Source organism: Emiliania huxleyi, assembly GCF_000372725.1.
Source record: "Emiliania huxleyi CCMP1516 chromosome Unknown EMIHUscaffold_15, whole genome shotgun sequence".
Taxonomy (NCBI): Eukaryota; Haptophyta; order Isochrysidales; family Noelaerhabdaceae; genus Emiliania; species Emiliania huxleyi.
This window is the reverse complement of record NW_005201092.1, coordinates 259316-276351: the sequence shown is the minus strand read 5'-3', so window position 1 is coordinate 276351 and position 17036 is coordinate 259316. Positions and strand designations below refer to the sequence as shown.

General features: G+C 65.1%; 3 protein-coding genes across 3 annotated transcripts in view; 1 reads left to right on the top strand and 2 right to left on the bottom strand.

Moving 5' to 3' along the window:
* Nucleotides 1-7074: 7074 nt before the first annotated feature.
* EMIHUDRAFT_201849 (hypothetical protein) lies at nucleotides 7075-9871 on the top strand (the record flags this gene model as incomplete). Its single annotated transcript, XM_005786572.1, has 7 exons — nucleotides 7075-7182; nucleotides 7515-7882; nucleotides 8109-8194; nucleotides 8484-8710; nucleotides 8828-9060; nucleotides 9174-9296; nucleotides 9535-9871. 7 exons carry the CDS (start codon nucleotides 7075-7077, stop codon nucleotides 9869-9871), a joined length of 1482 nt encoding a protein of 493 aa, XP_005786629.1.
* Nucleotides 9872-14714: 4843 nt separating this feature from the next.
* On the bottom strand, nucleotides 14715-15881 carry EMIHUDRAFT_201846 (hypothetical protein; the record flags this gene model as incomplete). The annotated part of the gene is made up of 2 exons (XM_005786571.1): nucleotides 14715-15299; nucleotides 15843-15881. 2 exons carry the CDS (start codon nucleotides 15879-15881, stop codon nucleotides 14715-14717), a joined length of 624 nt encoding a protein of 207 aa, XP_005786628.1.
* Nucleotides 15882-16423: 542 nt separating this feature from the next.
* The window catches only part of EMIHUDRAFT_449293 (hypothetical protein), a gene marked incomplete at its 5' end in the record, with an annotated part of 1870 nt that continues 1257 nt past the window's right edge, over nucleotides 16424-17036 (bottom strand). Inside the window, 3 exons of the mRNA XM_005786570.1 lie at nucleotides 16424-16637; nucleotides 16758-16851; nucleotides 16920-17036. Coding sequence (XP_005786627.1) covers nucleotides 16559-16637; nucleotides 16758-16851; nucleotides 16920-17036 — 290 coding nt within the window. The 3' untranslated portion in view covers nucleotides 16424-16558. The remainder of the gene's footprint in view (nucleotides 16638-16757; nucleotides 16852-16919) is intronic.

The following is a 17036-nucleotide window of genomic DNA, read 5'->3' as shown; positions in this document are numbered from 1 at the left end:
ATGGACAAGGACAGATTTATCGCGCAGGAGGCGGCGGGCCGGGACTGGGACAGCAACGAGATCGTCAGCCGCGACCGGCTCAACCGTAAAAACCGCACGGAGGAGGAGAAGGCGAGCCCCGCGCTGCTCGCGCTGTACGACCGCGCCGACAAGCTGCCGAGCTACGCGCTCTTCGTCATCTCCAAGATCCACGCCAACAAGGCTGACGAGCTCAAGGACTCGCAGGTGCCCGCCATCGCGTCGCAGCTGCGCGACATGTACTTCGTCTTCACGGACGGGCTGCAGGCCGCGCTGGCGCGCATGCAGCAGCGCCACTCGTGTGAGGCGAGCTCCTCGTCGCCGTCCACGGTGCCGGGCAGCGCGCACCCAAAGGCCACATTCGCGTGGGGGGCGGTGGACATCCGCGTCGTGTCGCACAAGGCCCTCGCGGGCCCCGAGGGGTACAACCTCTCGCTGCGCGACGACACGGCCGCCGACGTGAAGTCCGTGCGCGCCTTGATCGAGGAGTCGCAGGCGATGGAGGGCGGGCGGGCCAACCTTCCGCGGGAGAAGGACATCAGCCACGACGCCCTACTCGAGGCCTCCCGAGATCTAGCCGGATGAGTTGGCGTGCGCTCCTCGAGGGTTCAACCGCCCTTTCGTGTCCTTAGGCTTACCGCCGCTCGCCGTACGCATTGCTGCAGCACGCCGCGCCCGAGCCCTTCTTCTTCCGTTTCACGCTCTCCGGCAGGATGGGGGCGCCCGACCGGCTATTTAGCGACCCGGGCTCGCACCAGTGGGGCGAGGTGTGGGGCATGGCGCTCTACTTGCCCTTTGTCAACGGGGCCGAGGCGCGCGACGCCGTCGTGATGCACGAGGACTCGCAGGCCGTCTGCTTCTGGGCGGGGAGGATGATGCCGTACGGCAAGCTACGCTCGCTTCCGCCTTTCATGGAGTGGTTCAAGCCCGGCCGCGACAAGGCCGACCAGAAGGTCATCGCGGCGCGCGTCAAGATCATGCTCTTCTTTGGCGCGGTGTCGGCGGTGGACAGCACCAAGTTCCGGCTCACCGACGACATCCTCGACGACCTCATGGACAAACAGGTCGCGCACGCCGAATTTAAGAGGTTTGAAGGCGGCAGCTGGCGGCGCACCGCCAAGCTCGACGCCGACTTCAAGAAGTGGAACTTGGCGTGCCACGAGCAGTACGATCAGAATTGCGAGCTGTCCGGCCGGCTGCCCGAGCCGCTGGTCGAGGGGGGCACGCGGTACGTCCAGTTCTCGCGGCTCAAGTACGGCTCCAACAAGTCGAGCGCCGACTACGCCGTGGGCGACGCGGCCAAGCTGGGCGTGACCGGCGACGGGTACGGCTCCTTCACGGGCGACAAGGCAAACCGCACCCTTCTCGTCAAGGTCAAGGCCTTCATCATCGCGGAGGCGACGCTCGACGCGGCGCAGCGCGCCAAGGACCCGCTGCAATGCGCCGGCTGCGAGGTGCTCGTCTCGCGGCTGCCGTCCGACCTCTACTCGGAGGCGAGCAACAGAGCGTTCGCCGCGACGGCCCTCCGAAGCAAGCTCCCACGGGACCTGACCGCGCTGCGGCAGAGCGAGCTCAAGAAGAAGCCGCACAAGCTCGAGGTGAGCTTCGTCACGGCGGGTGGCGGCGCGGGCAGCAGCAGCGGCAGCTGGACGGGCAAGACGCCCGACGAGGCTTTGCGCATCGAGGCGCACGCGCCGCTGCCGCACGTGTGCGTCGTGCCGATGAACGGCGATCACTTCAAGGTCTTTGATTGGCGGTCCGACTTTGGCGGTCGAGTAGAGGCCCTCGAGGTGCAGCAGCGCGTGCAGTTCTCCGCCGGCGCGCAGGAGGACTTTGGCGACCCGCCTCCCGGCCGCACCTACCGGGTCTCGAAGAACAAGAGCACGTGCACGCCGACGCAGGACGAGCCGGGCGCGGGACAGAAGGGCTTTTACTTCAACAACGGGCAGAACGTCGAGCTCAGCCTTTGGAAGGAGGGGCTGTGGAGGCTCACGTACTCGCTGCCGCGCTTCGACCTGACCGCCCACTTGTACGTCCGCATCACGCCGGCGCCCATCCGCTGCCTCGGTCTCTCGCTGGAGGCGCCCTTTGAGGGCACGGCCTCCAAGCCGATCAAGCTCGGCGTGGTGCCTGAGCAGGAAACCAACGCTAAGACGAAGGCCCCCTACTCCTTTGGGCTCAATCTGAAGATTGACTTCCGCGACCGCGAGCCCGACTCGGATGGCGACCTCTCGAACCCGGTGCCAGTCGACAGAAAGCAGCTTGTTGCGTGCTTGAAGGCTGACACGAATTTGGAGATCACGGCACAGGACTTGGATTACAAGCGGCTGAACCAGGACATCGCAGTAGGGTGGCAGAAGGGAAGCAGCAAGAACCACCTCATCGGCGTCTCCTACCAGGCGGCAACCTTTCAGGTTGGACTGAATCCAAGTGTTCCCGACCTTTGGAGCAGCAGGGTCAACTACCTCGGTGCGCCGCCGCACGGGCTGCTGCCCTCCGTCAATGCGATCGAGCAGCGCACCTTCAGCCGGCACAAGCCGAAGCCAGTCACGATCGAGGTGGCGCTCAGCGACAAGCAAAACAACGTGGCCGCCTTTCCCCGGGGCGGCCCACTCAAGGCGGAGCTCAAGCTGCAGTTTGTCTCGGGTGCGCCGCTGTGCCTCCGCCTCGCATCCTCCTCTGAGAGCGAGGCGACCGCGAACCTGCCCCGCGAGGGAGGCGGGCCGGCCTGGCTGCACGACACCGCCGCCGCCGCCGGCGGCAGCGCTGCCGCCGCTCGCACGATGGTCGCCAACCACGAGCCGCTGCCTTGCATCGCGGTCGTCCTGCGCGACTCGTTCGAGTGCGCGCTGCCCTCCGGCTGCCTCGTCACCGTCACCGCCCGCGCCGGCGTCGCAAACGGCGGCGGCGTCGCAAACGGCGGCGGCAGCGGCGGCGGCGGCGGCGGCGGCGGCGGCGGCTTTCTCAGTGGCGGCACGACCGCCCGGCTGGACGAGGACGGCGTGGCGACGTTCGACGGCCTCGCTCCTTCCCTCGGGCAGGTCGCGGCCGGCGGGTCGCCAATCGCGCTCACTTTCGCCGTCTCGCCGCCCGCCGACCCGCGCCGAGACAAGAAGGCCGCCGCCGCGCACGAGGCGGACCGCGAGGAGCTGGAGAAGCTCTGCCTCTCCCGCACCCTTTTCGTCCAGCCGAGCCGCCGGCCGGCCTCGCTCGTGCTGAGGCGAGGGGAGCGGGTCCTCTCGCCCGAACCAGGAGGCGGGCCCTACCTCGTCAGGGTCGCCGTCGAGCTCCGAGGTGCCGCTTCGCTCTTCGAGGATAAGAGACAGTTCCCGGAGCTCTCCCGTAGGGCACTGTCGGGGCCGAGGTGGCCGACTTGCGCGTGCTCTTGCGCAACGAGGCGGGGGAGGAGCTCGGCTGGGCCAGCGTGGCGGGCGATCTCACCGTCGACGGCGTCGTGGCCCGTGGCGGAGACGCTCTCCCCGGCCTCAAGATCCCGTCCTCGATCAAGGACGTCCGGCGCTGCAGCCTCGCCTTCAAGCCGACCGCCGGGCCGCCGCTCGAGGCCTCGCCGCCTAGAAGCGGAATACGTGGTCATGTACTCCGACCAGCGCTCGAGAGGGCTCGCACGCAGCCGGACTCCGCTGTATGTTTCGTATTCGCACCCCTCGTGCTCACGCGGTGCTCTGAATACGCTGCGCAGAACCGCATTCCTGGAGCTACGTGTTTCCAGCATGTAGGCCGTGCTGTCTCTCAAGCCTCGTGCGGGAGCGCCGGCGAGGTGGGCGCTGAGCAGCCACGGGGCCGACGCGGGCAGCAGCCGCGGGCAGAAGCGAGGCCGGCACGGCCTCAAGGCGAGCGTTAGCTTACCGACTTCGCTCATTCCAGTTGGAGGAACAAGTTCGCTGATCTACTAGTCAACGCGGCCGGCGTTGCCCTCCAGGTGTCGGTGGGTGCGCCGCCCGGTTTCGTCATCCAGTTGGTGGACGAGAGCGGCAACGTGGCGCGCGCCGCTCGTCGGGAGGTGCGAGGAGGGGGTGCGATCCGCGTCTCATTCACACCTCTCGCTGCGAGCAGGTGCGCGCGTCCCTCGTCCGGAGCGGGGAGGAGGACCGCGCAGGGAGCCTCTTGCCCACTCTCTCCGTCGCCTCGGGCTCGGAAGTGGACGGCCCGTGGCTCGTGCCTGCCCGCGCTGCCCTCCCCCCCTCCGGCGGCGGCGGGCGGCGGCCTCCTCCTCCTCCCGCCGAGCTCGGCCGGGTGCGCGAGTGGAAGCTGACGGTCGCCGACCTGCTCGACGGCGACGAGGACGCCATCTGGGCTGTGCCGGTGGCGCTCGTCGGGAGGGCGGGCACGGACGAGGCGATCACGGCGTCGCGCTGCGTGTCGCCAACGGCGCCTGCTCACACTCTCCAGCTGTGAACAGGCGAGCGACGTCACGCTGCGTGTCGCCGGCGCGCAGGGCACGTTCGAGCAGGCGCTCGTGCAGGTGGGCTCGCTGCCGTAGACTGGCCGAGATGGGCGGAGCTGAGCATCGGGTGGCCCGAGATGGGCCGAGGTGGCCCGAGAGGAGCCGAGAGGAGCCGAGATCGCCCAGAGTTGAGCCGAGGCCGGCCGGCGCTGCTGCAGGTGGGCTTGCTGCCCGGCCCGCCGGCACGGCTGGAGTTCACCGCCAAAGCTGCCACCGACTTCTCCTCTCGGCCGCTCGGCTCGCGCGAGTACTTTGGCCAGCTGCCGCTGCACGTCGTCGACGTGGCCGGCAGCTCTGCCCCGGATCTCGCTGCCGCCGCCGCACCCTCTCCGCTCCTTGACTCGCCGCCGGCCGTCCTCAGGCAACTCTGTTCCGGTGGAGAAGGTTGCGCTGCGGAGGCTGGCATGCCGCGCCAGCCCGGACGTTGGGATCGACATCAAGGTCCGCTCCCTAGCTCACCGACTACGGCCGAAGCGCGGTCTCGCTGCAATCGCGTCACGCCTTCACTGCAATCGCGTCACGCCTTCACTGCAATCGCGTCACGCCTTCACTGCAATCGCGTCACGCCGCAGGTGGACGGAGAGCTCGACGTGCAGGACGACGCCAACGGGCGGCGGTGGGACCTCGCCTTTGGCTTCAAGGCGAGCTATGGGGAGATATAGGGAGATGTGGGGGGAGTGGGGCCTCGCCCTTCGCTTCAACGCATGAAGAGGAAGGCTCACGACCGCTAGCCTCGCCCTTCGCTTCAAGGCGGACCCTGTCGCGCTATCTCTCCCCACATCTCCCCACATCTCCCGCTACATCTCCCCACAGGCGGACCGTCTCGCTCTATCTCTCCCCACATCTCCCCATATCTCCCGCTACATCTCCCCACAGGCGGACCGTCTCGCGCTCGGCCGCGCCGACGGCCAGCGCGCGGCGGCGGAGCTGCGGATCGAAGGCGCGCGTGCGACGCTGCAGGGCGGCGAGGCTGTGGAGCTGTCGGCACCGCCCGTCCTCTTCGCGGTGCAGCTTGGCGAGGAGTACGTCACCGACCTTGTCCCGACGGGCGTCGAGGCGCAGACTGTCGCTCAGAGACTTCCCCCGAAAAGCACCCCCGAAAACCAACCCCCCAAAAAATTTCCCCAAAAAATTTCCCCAAAAAATTTCCCCAAAAAATTTCCCCAAAAAATTTCCCCAAAAAATTTCCCCAAAAAATTTCCCCAAAAAAGGCCCCTCCAAGAGAGCCCTCCCCCCCCCCTCCCCCTTTCCCCCCTTTTCTTCTTCTTCCCCCCCCCCCCCCCCTCCTCCCCCTTTCCTCCTCCCCCCCTCCCCCCCCCCCCCCAATTGCTCCCCCGACATGCATGGGACTGATAGGCGGAGGCCGGCGCCGTCGCCTCCCCCCGCTCCAGCCTCGGGGCCGCCGCCGGGGCGCGCGAGGCCGCGCCGCAGGTGCGGAAGGCAATTAGTGATCGAAGGAAAGTCTAGTGTATTGAGTGGACCAATTAAGGGCGCGCGAGGCGGCGCCGCAGGTCCGGCTGGTGGCGGGGAGCAGCCTGAGTTCGTTCAAGCTACAGCTGCGGCGCGAGGACGGCAGCCTCGCGCCGCTATCATTCGCCGAGCCGGGCGGTGCGCTCTGCGCGAGAGTTGAGCTCCGCTTCCCCTGTGGTTATGATGAATTGATTAATTAATAATAATAGGTGAGCTCTGCGCGAGGGTCGAGCTCCGCTTCCCGTCCGGGTTCCGACCCCGCGCGGCAACTATACCGCACCACCCACGGGACTGAACCCACACCGGGTTCGATCCTCTGGAGGTATGGGACTAGGCGCCGCTCGAGCGGAGCGACGCAGGCGCGCTTTTCTCGCTGCCGCGGCGCGACGTCGGCGGCAGCGTGCGCGGGGGGGCTCTAGTGGCCGCCGGCACCTACTCCGTCGTCGGCCTCTTCACGGAGAGGCGGCCGGGGGTTGTGGAAGCGCTGCGCGGGCTCGGCTTGGAGGGCGAGGCGAGCAGCTTGGGGGGGGTGGGGGGTGGGAGGCTGTCGACCCCCCCCGTCAAGAGGCGCTGTTCACGCCTCCGGCCGCGAGCAGGCGAGCTTTGAGCGGCAGCTCTTCTCGGTCGTCGTTGAGGCGGGGCCGCCGGCGGGGCTTTCTAGAATGCCTCTCGCTCGAGAGGCCACGTACTCAGCTGCACTCCGCCGTGTCGAGGGAATGTCAAACTAGCCGAGTAGCCCCGCGGTGTCAGCGAGCACGCTGCGCAACGCCGTACACGCACGCGCCGACCCCGCACTCTCACGACCCAGGCGACGCTCGCCGTCCACGCGTATTAGTGAAGTAGCTAGTGAGCAGTTCGCGCACTCTCTCCTCAATAACAGGCGAAGCTCGCCATCGACGCAAAGTCGAAGACGCGCGCGAGCGCGGAGCTGCAGTGCGACAACCTGACCAGGCCTGGCGCCCTTCACGCGTAATGAAGTAACTGACTACTGCTAATGAGCTCACTCCTCCACCTCAGCAGGCCGGCTATCTTCTAACTTAAAAAGAAGTCATTCACACCTAATGAGCTAACTCCTCCACCCGAGCAGATCTTCTAACTTAAAAAGAATTCATTCACAGCCAATGAGCTCATTCCTCCACCTGAGCAGGCCGGTGATCCACGGCGGCTTCACGCTGTGGCTGCGCGACGCGTGCGACCAGAACGTGTCGCCGCCGGCCGGTGGCCTTAAGGTCTGCGTGAGGCTGCAACCCGACGTCGCGCCGAGCCGGGAGGCGGCAGCGGCTTGGACGCCCTAGAAGCGGAAGACGCACTCGTGTCTTCCAGCCAGCGCTCGAGAGGATACACACTCGGCCGTATTGGCCGTATACCCCGCCGCATTCACTGCCTTCGGCCTCCCTCGTGTTCACTGCCTTCGGCCTCCCTCGTATTCACGCGGTGCCACGAAGAAGGCACGGCACAAGACCGTTCACGCTGTTCCCAGAGAAGAGGACACGGCACAAGACCGTGCCCCCCCGCCCTAATGCTACCCCCCGCCCTCACGCTGGGTTTCTTCAGCGCGCAGGCTTGGGCCGGCGCCGCGGAGATCATCGCGGCGGCCGCCCGAGGCAGCGCACAGAACCTGGCCACTTTCGGCTCGAACGGGCGCGCAGACCTGACGGAGCTGAGACTCAACTCGCTCAGCGCGCCGGCCTTCGACACCTCGCTGACGCTGCACTTTGAGCTGCAGCCGCCGCTGCCGGGCGTCGCCCTCCCGCCTCCGCTGCGCGTCAAGTACTCTGACCTCAAGAGCCTCAACGCGCGGGAGCAGGAGAGGCGCGCGCAGCAGCGGCAGCAGGCGGAGGCGCAGGCTCGGCTGCAGGCCGAGAAGCTGCACGCGCTGCAGGAGCTGAGCGAGCACTTCGAGCGGGCACGCCAGCAGCTGAGCGCCGAGTCGAAGACCGGGCCGCAGCTCGCGGGTCGAGATTGCCCGAGATCGCCCGAGATCACCCGAGATTGCCCGAGGGCACCCGAGATTGCCCGAGATTGCCCGAGGTTGCCCGAGATTGCCCGAGGTTGCCCGAGGTTGCCCGAGATTACCCGTGGTTGCCCGAGATCACCTGAGATTGCCCGAGATTACCCGAGGTTGCCCGAGTTTCACTCGTCCAGCTGTGAATAGGCCGGCTCAACCAGGCGGTGACGCAGTGCAAGGTGGCGGGAGAAAAGTTGAAGAAGTGGGCGAACTGGTGCGCGCCGCTGTTGCCGGTGAGCGTCGCTCCGCCGCCGCAGCTCATTACAACTCGGCTGCACCTCGGCTGCACCTCGGCCGCACCTCGGCTGCACCTCGGCCGCACCTCGGCTGCACCTCGGCTGCACCTCGGCTGCACCTCGGCTGCACCTCGGCTGCACCTCGGCTGCGCCTCTCCGCAAGCTTCCGACTGTGAGTAGGCCGGGCCGAGCTTGCTGCAGCAGTACTTGCCTGGCGGCGCATCGAGGCTCGCCCAGCTTCAGACGCAGCTGGAACGCGCCGAGGCCGTGTTGTTCACCGCCCAAGGGAGCGGCGGAGACGGCACCGACAAACACTGGCTGCAGGCCTTCTTGCAAGGCCTCGGCACGGCTTGGGCGGACCTGGCAGCGGTGGAGGGTCTGGCGGGCCATCGCAGGGCAGAGACGTCGCTGCTGGCGCGCTCGGGCTTGCGCGACAGCGAGCAGGCCTTTGCTCGCGAGGCGGAGGCGCAGCCGCACTCGGGGCTGCTCGGTGTCGTCGCGCAGCTCTTCGAGGTGCAAATTAATTGATTCGTTGTATAGTACTGCGATATCAGAGATGTAACTAATTGATTAATTATATCTGTTGCGATATCAGATCATGTAATGAATGAATTCTCTTTGCTCTTCGAGGTTCAAAACGTCGGGGACGAGGCCGTGTCTCGCACCCTTGCCGGCCTCCTCTCGACGCTGACGCGGCGCGACCTCTCGTCCCTCCTCTGCCGCACCTACCGCGCCGCGCAGCTAGTCGCGCAGCAAGCCCGCCAGCGGCAGCTGAAGCTGTCGTACAGGAACATCCCCGAGCAACCCTACCGGGGGGCCAACAGCATGGGGCCGCCTGCAATGAATGGCGTGCCGTTCGCCATGTACGCGAGCCAGCTGCTCGCCCCCGTCGTGTCGGACCGGCCTCTCTCTTTCTCTCGCCGCGGGCGCGCAACGGTGTGGACGGTGTCTCTTCACAGCGTCAGTATGTGAACAGGCTGCCCGACGCGCAGCAGCGGCGGGAGCTCCTCAGGGCGTTCATCATCACCGAGCTGAGGGAGACGATCGTGGTGCGGTCCAAGAACGACGCGGAGCTGTACATGCAGGGCCTTGCCCGGATGTCCGGTCCCAAGCCGCGCGTGGTGGCGCTGGACGGCTTCGAGGCGTGCGGGGGGGGGGGGGGGGGGCTCACCCCTCGGCCAACATCTCGGCACAAAGTCTCGGCTGCATGTCGGCTGCACCTTCGCTACCTCCCGGCTACCTATTGGCTCGGCCATCTCGGCTGCACCTCGGATCTCGCCCCCCTCTCGCGGCGGACAGGTCTCGAGCAAAGGCTTCTCGGACCGGGACGACCGCAGGCTCAACACGAGCCTCGGGCCGGCGCACTTTGGCGTCGGGCAGAGCGAGGTCGTCGGCTGGGACCGCGCGATGGGGTCGCTCGCCAGCGAGCTGCGCACCGTGCGCGGCGAGATCGAGAAGTGGCGGAACACCATGGCCCTCCACACAAACGCGATGGAGCAGCTGCAGCAGCAGGCGTTGCGGCAATACGGCACCAGGCTGCCGCTCCCGCAGCAGCCCTCCGACGGCCGCACGCGGAAGCGCGCCCGCCCGCCCGAGCCCACGCCGAGCGGCGCATACCCGCCCGGCGGCGGCGGCTCCTCTCACAGCGGCATCCTCCGCGAGGACCTCGACTGAGCCGCGGGGCCTTGGGATTGGGGTGTCTGCCATTACTTGTGTTGGGCCCGGGCACTTCTCGGTTATCGTACTTGTTGGCCGCCTGAGACGGACCCGTGCGTGGGGGAGTTAGTACGCATGTGTTTGGGAGCAGTATTCTAGGTGGCGTTTAGACGGAAGAGAGAAGAGAAGAGTGAGGGGCAATCCAGCCCCTTGGAGTGTGCGAGTGCGTGTGTGAAGGCGTGTAGGCTTCCGTACGTTTAGCCCTCCGGTCTACTATGAAGATCCGCAGGACTGGAGCGAAAAAAAGCAAGCGAGTGGGGGCAATCTTGCTTGCAGGGTGCCTCACGCCCGTGCCCGGCGAGCGGCGTCCGGGCCGCCCCCCGCCCCCCGCGCCCCCCCCGGGGTGCCGGGGCCCGCGCGCTCGTCCTGCCTCGACCGGGCACCCCCAAAATGAGCAAAACCGGGGTGATTTTGGTCATCCGTCAAATCATCTGAAGATCTGAATGGGGGATTCATTCTCCCCCAAAGCCAAACCGCCTTGCTCAGCTGATCCATGCCATAGGGTCGTAGGCTAGGCCTGGGCAAAGAAACCAGCACCTTGGGCCAGGTACCAATTTTGTCGAATTTATTTCAAAATCTGCAGGCGCGGAGCGCCTGCGAAAATTTTGAAGAAATTTGCGGCCGGGCCTGATTTTCAACAATATCTTTCAAATTTGCGGTGTGGAGTTGGGGGGTGGGTTAGGACTTAGGTTAGGGTTATTAGGGTTAGAGGGTTAGGGTTAGGGTTAGGGTTAGGGTCAGGGTTAGTCTTGTTGTGTCTGGTATATGCCAGCGTTGCAGGGTTCTGCGCTGGATTGGAGTAAAACTAGACGACTGGGACGAGGCGGAATGGGCGACGTACATGACTGAGACGGGGTCCATGAAGAATATGTGGCAAATAGGAGGAGAGACGTGGAAAAGGACGGGAGGAGGGAAATCATACATCGAAGAGTCACAGGCTATGATGGAAGCGGCGGCGACGGCGATCCGGAACAAGCGAAAGAAGGGCAAGACGCAAAGAGACGAGGACGGGGACGAGGAGCGGCCAGCGGCGAAGACGCACCGCGCGTCGCTCTGTGAACAGATTGGCCGGTGGTCGAGGCTGGCGGGAGAGGCGGAACGGTACCGAGGGGAGACGGGAGAGGACGCAAACGATATCGGGGACGCAGAACAGCGCAGAATCTACAAGGCACTGTGGCACCACGCAAAATTAAGAAAGGTGATCAAGCGGGAGAGGCACGGAGGCGATGCGGCGAGGGCGCAAGCCGCGCGGGATGCATGCCGACACCATCTGCAGAAAATGAGCAAACGACTTGAGAAGATGGACTCGACGGAGAGAGCGGTGGGGGAGAGAGCGGCGGTGCACGAGCTGGAGCGACTAATAACGACGACAAAGCAAGGACTGATACGAGACGTATTCAGGATACTAAACCGAGCGAGGGGACGCAGGACCGCACGAACGGCGAAGATAACGAGAATCATAGAGAAAGCGCCCCCGCCGCAACAAGGACCGGACATAACGCACGAGGAGCCCGCGGCAGTGAGGGCGGCAGCGGCCAGACACGGAGAGCGGACGCTCAGGGCCGTCCCAGTAGCGACGAGGGTCATGGCGACGCTGATAAAAGAATTACTGCCGCAGAACAGCGATGGCGGCGGCGGCGACACCAGTGGCGCACAGAGTGGGACGGAAGAAGACGAACGAGACGACACGACCAGCGTGGTGGAGAGAGTGTGCTCGTGGGAGAACTTCAAACGAGCCCTCGCAAAGTGCAAGGCCAAGAAGGGAACGGGGAAGGACGGCTTCAACGCGTACCTACTGCTGCGTGCACCAGAGTGGTTGCAACGAGCATACTGGGAAGCGACGATGCGATGCATCCGAACGGAGGAATACCCGGAGGTGTGGAGGGAATGGATCGCGATGCTAACGCTCAAGGCCGGCGGCACAGCGAGTGACATTGCGCAATATAGAGACCTGTGGCTCGACGTCTTCCCCTCCTCCCCATCGAAATACTACGAAAACCTACCAAATCATAGGGGGAACTCCTCCAATCCCGCGTAGTAAGTATGTATGTAACTGTAGGGACGATTTAGGTTTGGGGAGGGCGCGAAATGCGGCGGCTACAGGGAAGGAGGGTACAGGGATAAGAGGCGGCCAAACACAAATCACGCGCGAGGCTGCGTCTTGGGGGGCAGGGTGGAAAGCGGCAAGGGCGGGGCGACAAGAGCGCCGACACACACACACACACACACACACACACACACACACACACGCACACACGCACACACACACACGCACACACACACACACACACACACACACACACACACACACACATACACACACACACACACACACACACACACACACACACACACACACACACACACACACACACACACACACACAAGCACACGCAAGGTCGATCGGCCTTGCTGGGGCCTCCGCGGTGTGAAGGGACGAGTGAGATGAACCTGAGCGCCTGTCAGCTCTCCCCCGCAATCAGCCGACATCGGAGTGCATGCACGTCGAGCACGCCGTGTCCATCTGCGCAGTCCGAGTCGCTCTCCTTCATTCTATCGCCTCGCGGCACCGCCGCTGCTGCAGGCGCCGTCTCCGACGGGTCCGCCGGGCTAGACGGCGATGTAGGGCACCCACTGAGCGCCCGGCACGACCGCAGGTCGAGCTCGGCGTACCGCATCCGGCAGGCGACGGCGTCGTAGCTCTGGCGAAGGCAGTGCGGCGTGGGTGAGGCAGGGCGATTCGTGCAAGGGGGCGGGTTGCGGCCGACGCACCGGTGGCTGCACAGAGTCGGGCAGGTCGCCGCCAGCCTCTCGCACCGTGGCAACGTAACTTTGCATCCGGCGCGCCGCCTGAGAGGAGACCACCGGTGTCGGGCGCTGCGCCGGGCGGTGGAGGGTGAGCTGTGCGTGGCGTGGCCTCGTCGAAGCGGAAGCGGGAATGGCGGAGGATCAGCGTGAGCATCTGGTCCATGTCGGGCGTCCACGCCGGCACGTCCACGTCCTGGGCCGGTGGCGCCCACGCCGCGCCTCGCAAGGCGGGATGCGCCGCGTGAGCCGCGTTGGACTGCATATACACACCACACACGTTTCTGTTACGAGCGTCCGGGAAACAAAGCCGTAGCATGGCGATGGCGCTAAAGAGGTTCCTCTTTTCCGCGCCCCCCCCGCAAGGCGCGCGATACACAACTCGGGGTAATCTCTTCTTTGCGGCCAGTGATTCTTTTCTCGCACAACACTGGGCTAGATAGATAGAAAGAGAATTCTTAAAATACACGCACGCCTCTCACAGCACACTGGCACGACAAGGGCGCGGACTGGCGCGGACTGGCACACACACCGGCTCACCACCGGAGCCGCCTAAGCGACTCCGTTAAGAACGGCAATGCACTCCAAGAGAGAGATTTTTAGCAATACCAAAATTGTGTCACTCCAATGGCGACGGAACAGTCTGGTCTGGACCTAGCCTAAATTCTTTTCGCGCGCGCTCCGCCCAAAATTCTTTTCAATTCTTTTCAACGGTGAGCCGGTGTGTGTGCCAGTCCGCGCCAGTCCGCGCCCTTGTCGTGCCAGTGTGCTGTGAGAGAGGCTTGTATTTTAAGAACTCTTTTCAATGCATGTAGCTCTTACGTACATTCCCGGCCAGGAGGATTGAGGTAAGGTAAGGTAAGGTAAACTTCTCCACACACACGAGGTGGTGGGGCAAGGGGGGGCAACCCTCGCGTCTCCACGTCTAACGACAGGAGCCCCACGGCATTCAAAGTGCAAGGCCCGGTGCGCGTGGGTGAGCGGTGTGTGTGTGTGTGTGTGTGTGTGTGTGTGTGTGTGTGTGTGTGTGTGTGTGTGTGTGTGTGTGTGTGTGTGTGTACGTGGCTGGGTTCACAGCGTATGTCGGGACCAAATCCCGGTCGCGGCCTTCCGACTCGCGCCTCCGCCTCACTGGCACTATTGTAGCCCTGGCCGGTGCGCGTGTGGAGTTGAAGTTCCGGAGTGAAAATTCGAACGCGTTCTCTCACGGTGACCAAAAAATGTCCACCTCAGAGGCACCTCCGGAGGCAGGCCGCCGCACGCCGGCAACACAGCTCCAGCTGTCGAACTGACCCGCAGCTCCTCTCAGAGCGCGAACTGTGACGAAAGTTGACTGAGGCGGTTGTCAGGAATCATCATACGGATCACATGGTGGCTCTCTCATGACGGGAGACCGCCCGACCACTCCTGGGTGGCACTGCCACCGGTGTCGCTCGACGTCCTGTCGACAGCGTGCCGACAGCGACACATACCATGTGGGGCGCGTCGAGTATCGACCTCTACTGCTTACCCAGCCTTCGAGTGTATCCTGGCTGTGGTCCCACACCCACTGGTGTCCATCTCAGAGACCGCAGGAGGTCATGAGGGTCGATGGGAGTGCCAACCCCACAATCAATGCCTAAAAACCCAGCCCAGTAGGAGGATTGAGCTGACAGGGTTTGCGATGAGGTTGCTTCAGGAGCGACCCGAAGGGTTTCGGCTCGGAGGTGGCAGGTGCGCGCTACACGCAGCTCAGACGTCAGAGCTATGCTGTATGCAGCCAACCCAACAGCCCGAATAAAGAAAACGCAGACAGGACACGACGTAATCTACTCTTCAAAAGGATCCAGAATGCAACTGTACTTGCTACTCCTAATATTGCCGCGAGAGTTGGTTCTCCCCGCCTCACTCAGCACTCCGCGGCGGCGCTCAGGCAACGCGGAGCTGCATCCGGGCAACGGCAAGACCCCCTGCTGGAGGTTTGGCCCTCTCACTGAAAACCGTGCGGAACGAGAAGTCATCGCACCACCACCCTTGGCAGCACAAAGCCGCGCCAGATGTCCGCCAGCTCTGGAGCCGCTCCCTCGCGGCTGTCGAAGCGCTCCTCGTCCCAGGCGATCAGGTAGCCCAGCCGCATCACCTCGACCGCCCGCTTGCGAGCCGCCTCCGGGAAGAGCTCGTGCGACTGCGGCGACCACTCCGCCGCCTTGAGGATCAGCCTGCCCACGTCCACCGCCTCGGCCGCTGGCTGCAGGTTGGCCGGCCTGAGGGAGGGCAGAGGTGTGTCAAAGAGAGGATCCGGCGAGTCGGGGAGAGACCATTGCATCGCGCGCCTCAGTGCGAGTGCCTTGGCCTCGCCCGCCACGCGCACGCCGAGTCGGGCCGTCGAAGCGTTTGCGGAGACGACGACGCCGACCTTGCCGTTCATCGAGGGCCGCGAGACGAGAGAGTGGATCGCGACTGTGGAACCGACTGCCGCAGCGGTCGGATCCGACTCGCCCCACGAGCAGAGGACGCGCGCCCGCTCGAGGGCAGAAGGCTCGCCGGCGAGCGGGTCTGCGCCGCCGCGCAGCAGCGCCCGCGCCCGCTCGACGGTGAGCGCCTGCGGAAGAGGGGCAATGGGCGTGAGGACAGCGCGCTCACGCCTTCGGCCGCTAGTCTCGCGCACGCCTCGAGGTGCTGGAGCGGCTGGCGCGGCTGGCGACCAGCCAGGCGGCGAGGTCGGCGTGGCCTTCTTCGGTTGCAAACTCCTCGGGCGTGCCGAAGGGCGTAGCGGCGCGGGAGGCGCCGTAGGAGGAGAGGAGCTTGGCGATCTCGACGTGGCCGTTGTGGCACGCCATGATCAGCGGCGTGGTGCCGTCGTTGCGGGCTTGGTTGACCGCCGCGCCAGCCTCGAGGAGCAGCCGGACGCATGCGATCTCGCCGTTGAAGCTCGCAACGGACAGCGGCGTGGTACCGTCGTTCATCGCTTGGTTGATGTCAGCGCCAGCGCCGCGCAGCAGCTGGGCGCACTCGACGTGACCCTGCTGGCACGCTGCGCTGTGAAGAGAATAATGATCAAAATAACACACAAACCGAGCCACCACAGGGCACCGCGGCTAGCTATTCATCGAGGATCTCGAGCAGCGCAGCGGGCATGGCTGACCAGGTACATGTGCTTGTAAAACTCTGGCCTCAGGTCCATGTCGGCCGTGTTGATGACTGGCGGGGAGATAGGGGGAGGAAAGGGGAGATATGGGGAGGGATGGGAAGGGAGGGGGGGGGATGCCTGGGAAGAGCAGCTCGCCGGGCCCCTTCCCGTCCACGTCCACGAGCCGCGGCTGGAAGAGCGCCTCGGGCGCCTCGAACCGCTCCGCACCCACCTAGGGACTCGAACCCACCTGCTCTCACCTCCGCCCACCCCGGCCCACCCCGCGCAGCCGCGGGTGCGCGGCGCCGCAAGACACCCGCCACTTTTCAGACACGACGCCTTACCGACGCGCCCGCCGGGGAGGGTGTCTCGGACGTGTCTCGGAGGTGTCTCGGACGTGTCTCGGAGGTGTCTCGGAGGTGTCTCGGAGGTGTCTCGGAGGTGTCTCGGAGGTGTCTCGGAGGTGTCTCGGACGTGTCCCGGAGGTGTCCCGGAAGTGTGGGCCGCGCCTTGATGACGCGCCCGTCGGGGAGAGTGAGACGCGCCCGACGGGCGCGCCTCAATCACGGTGGTCGTCTCGAGGGCAAGCTTCTTCTCCATCACGGTGGTCGTACCACGTAGCAAACCTGCCCCTCGTGAAGAGGAACTCGGGGGCACAGGACGCGGCACACACGGGGCACAAGACGCCAAGCTGCAGACACGGGGAGGCAGGGAGTGCCGCACCTGCTCCTTCATCTCGCGCACCGTCTCTCGTAGTCTGCGGATCGGTTGAAGGTGTACCCGCGCAGCAGCAGCAGCTTGATCAGGTGCCTGCGGGAGAAAAGAACCCGCGTGAGAACAGAACTCATGCCGTGCGCAGCAGCTTGTCCAGGCACTCGGCCATGTGGCGGGAGGTATGGGGAGATCTGGGGAGATCTGGGGAGATCTCACTCGGTCATGTGGCGGCCCGCGACGTCAAGGCGGCGGATGTTAGCGGGCAGCGCGTAGCCCTCGTAGACCGGGACGATGTGCGTCACTCCGTCGCCTAATTAATGAACGCATTCAGAGTAATCAAGAGTTAATCAATGAGGACGATGTGCGTCACTCCGTCGCCAGAGTCGACCACCTCGCCGGTGAGCGAGCCCTGCAGCGCCAGCACCGCCTGGATGGCGCAGTGCACGCGCGCAAAGTTGTACTGTTCGAACATCGTCTCGACGAGGGCCTCGCGGT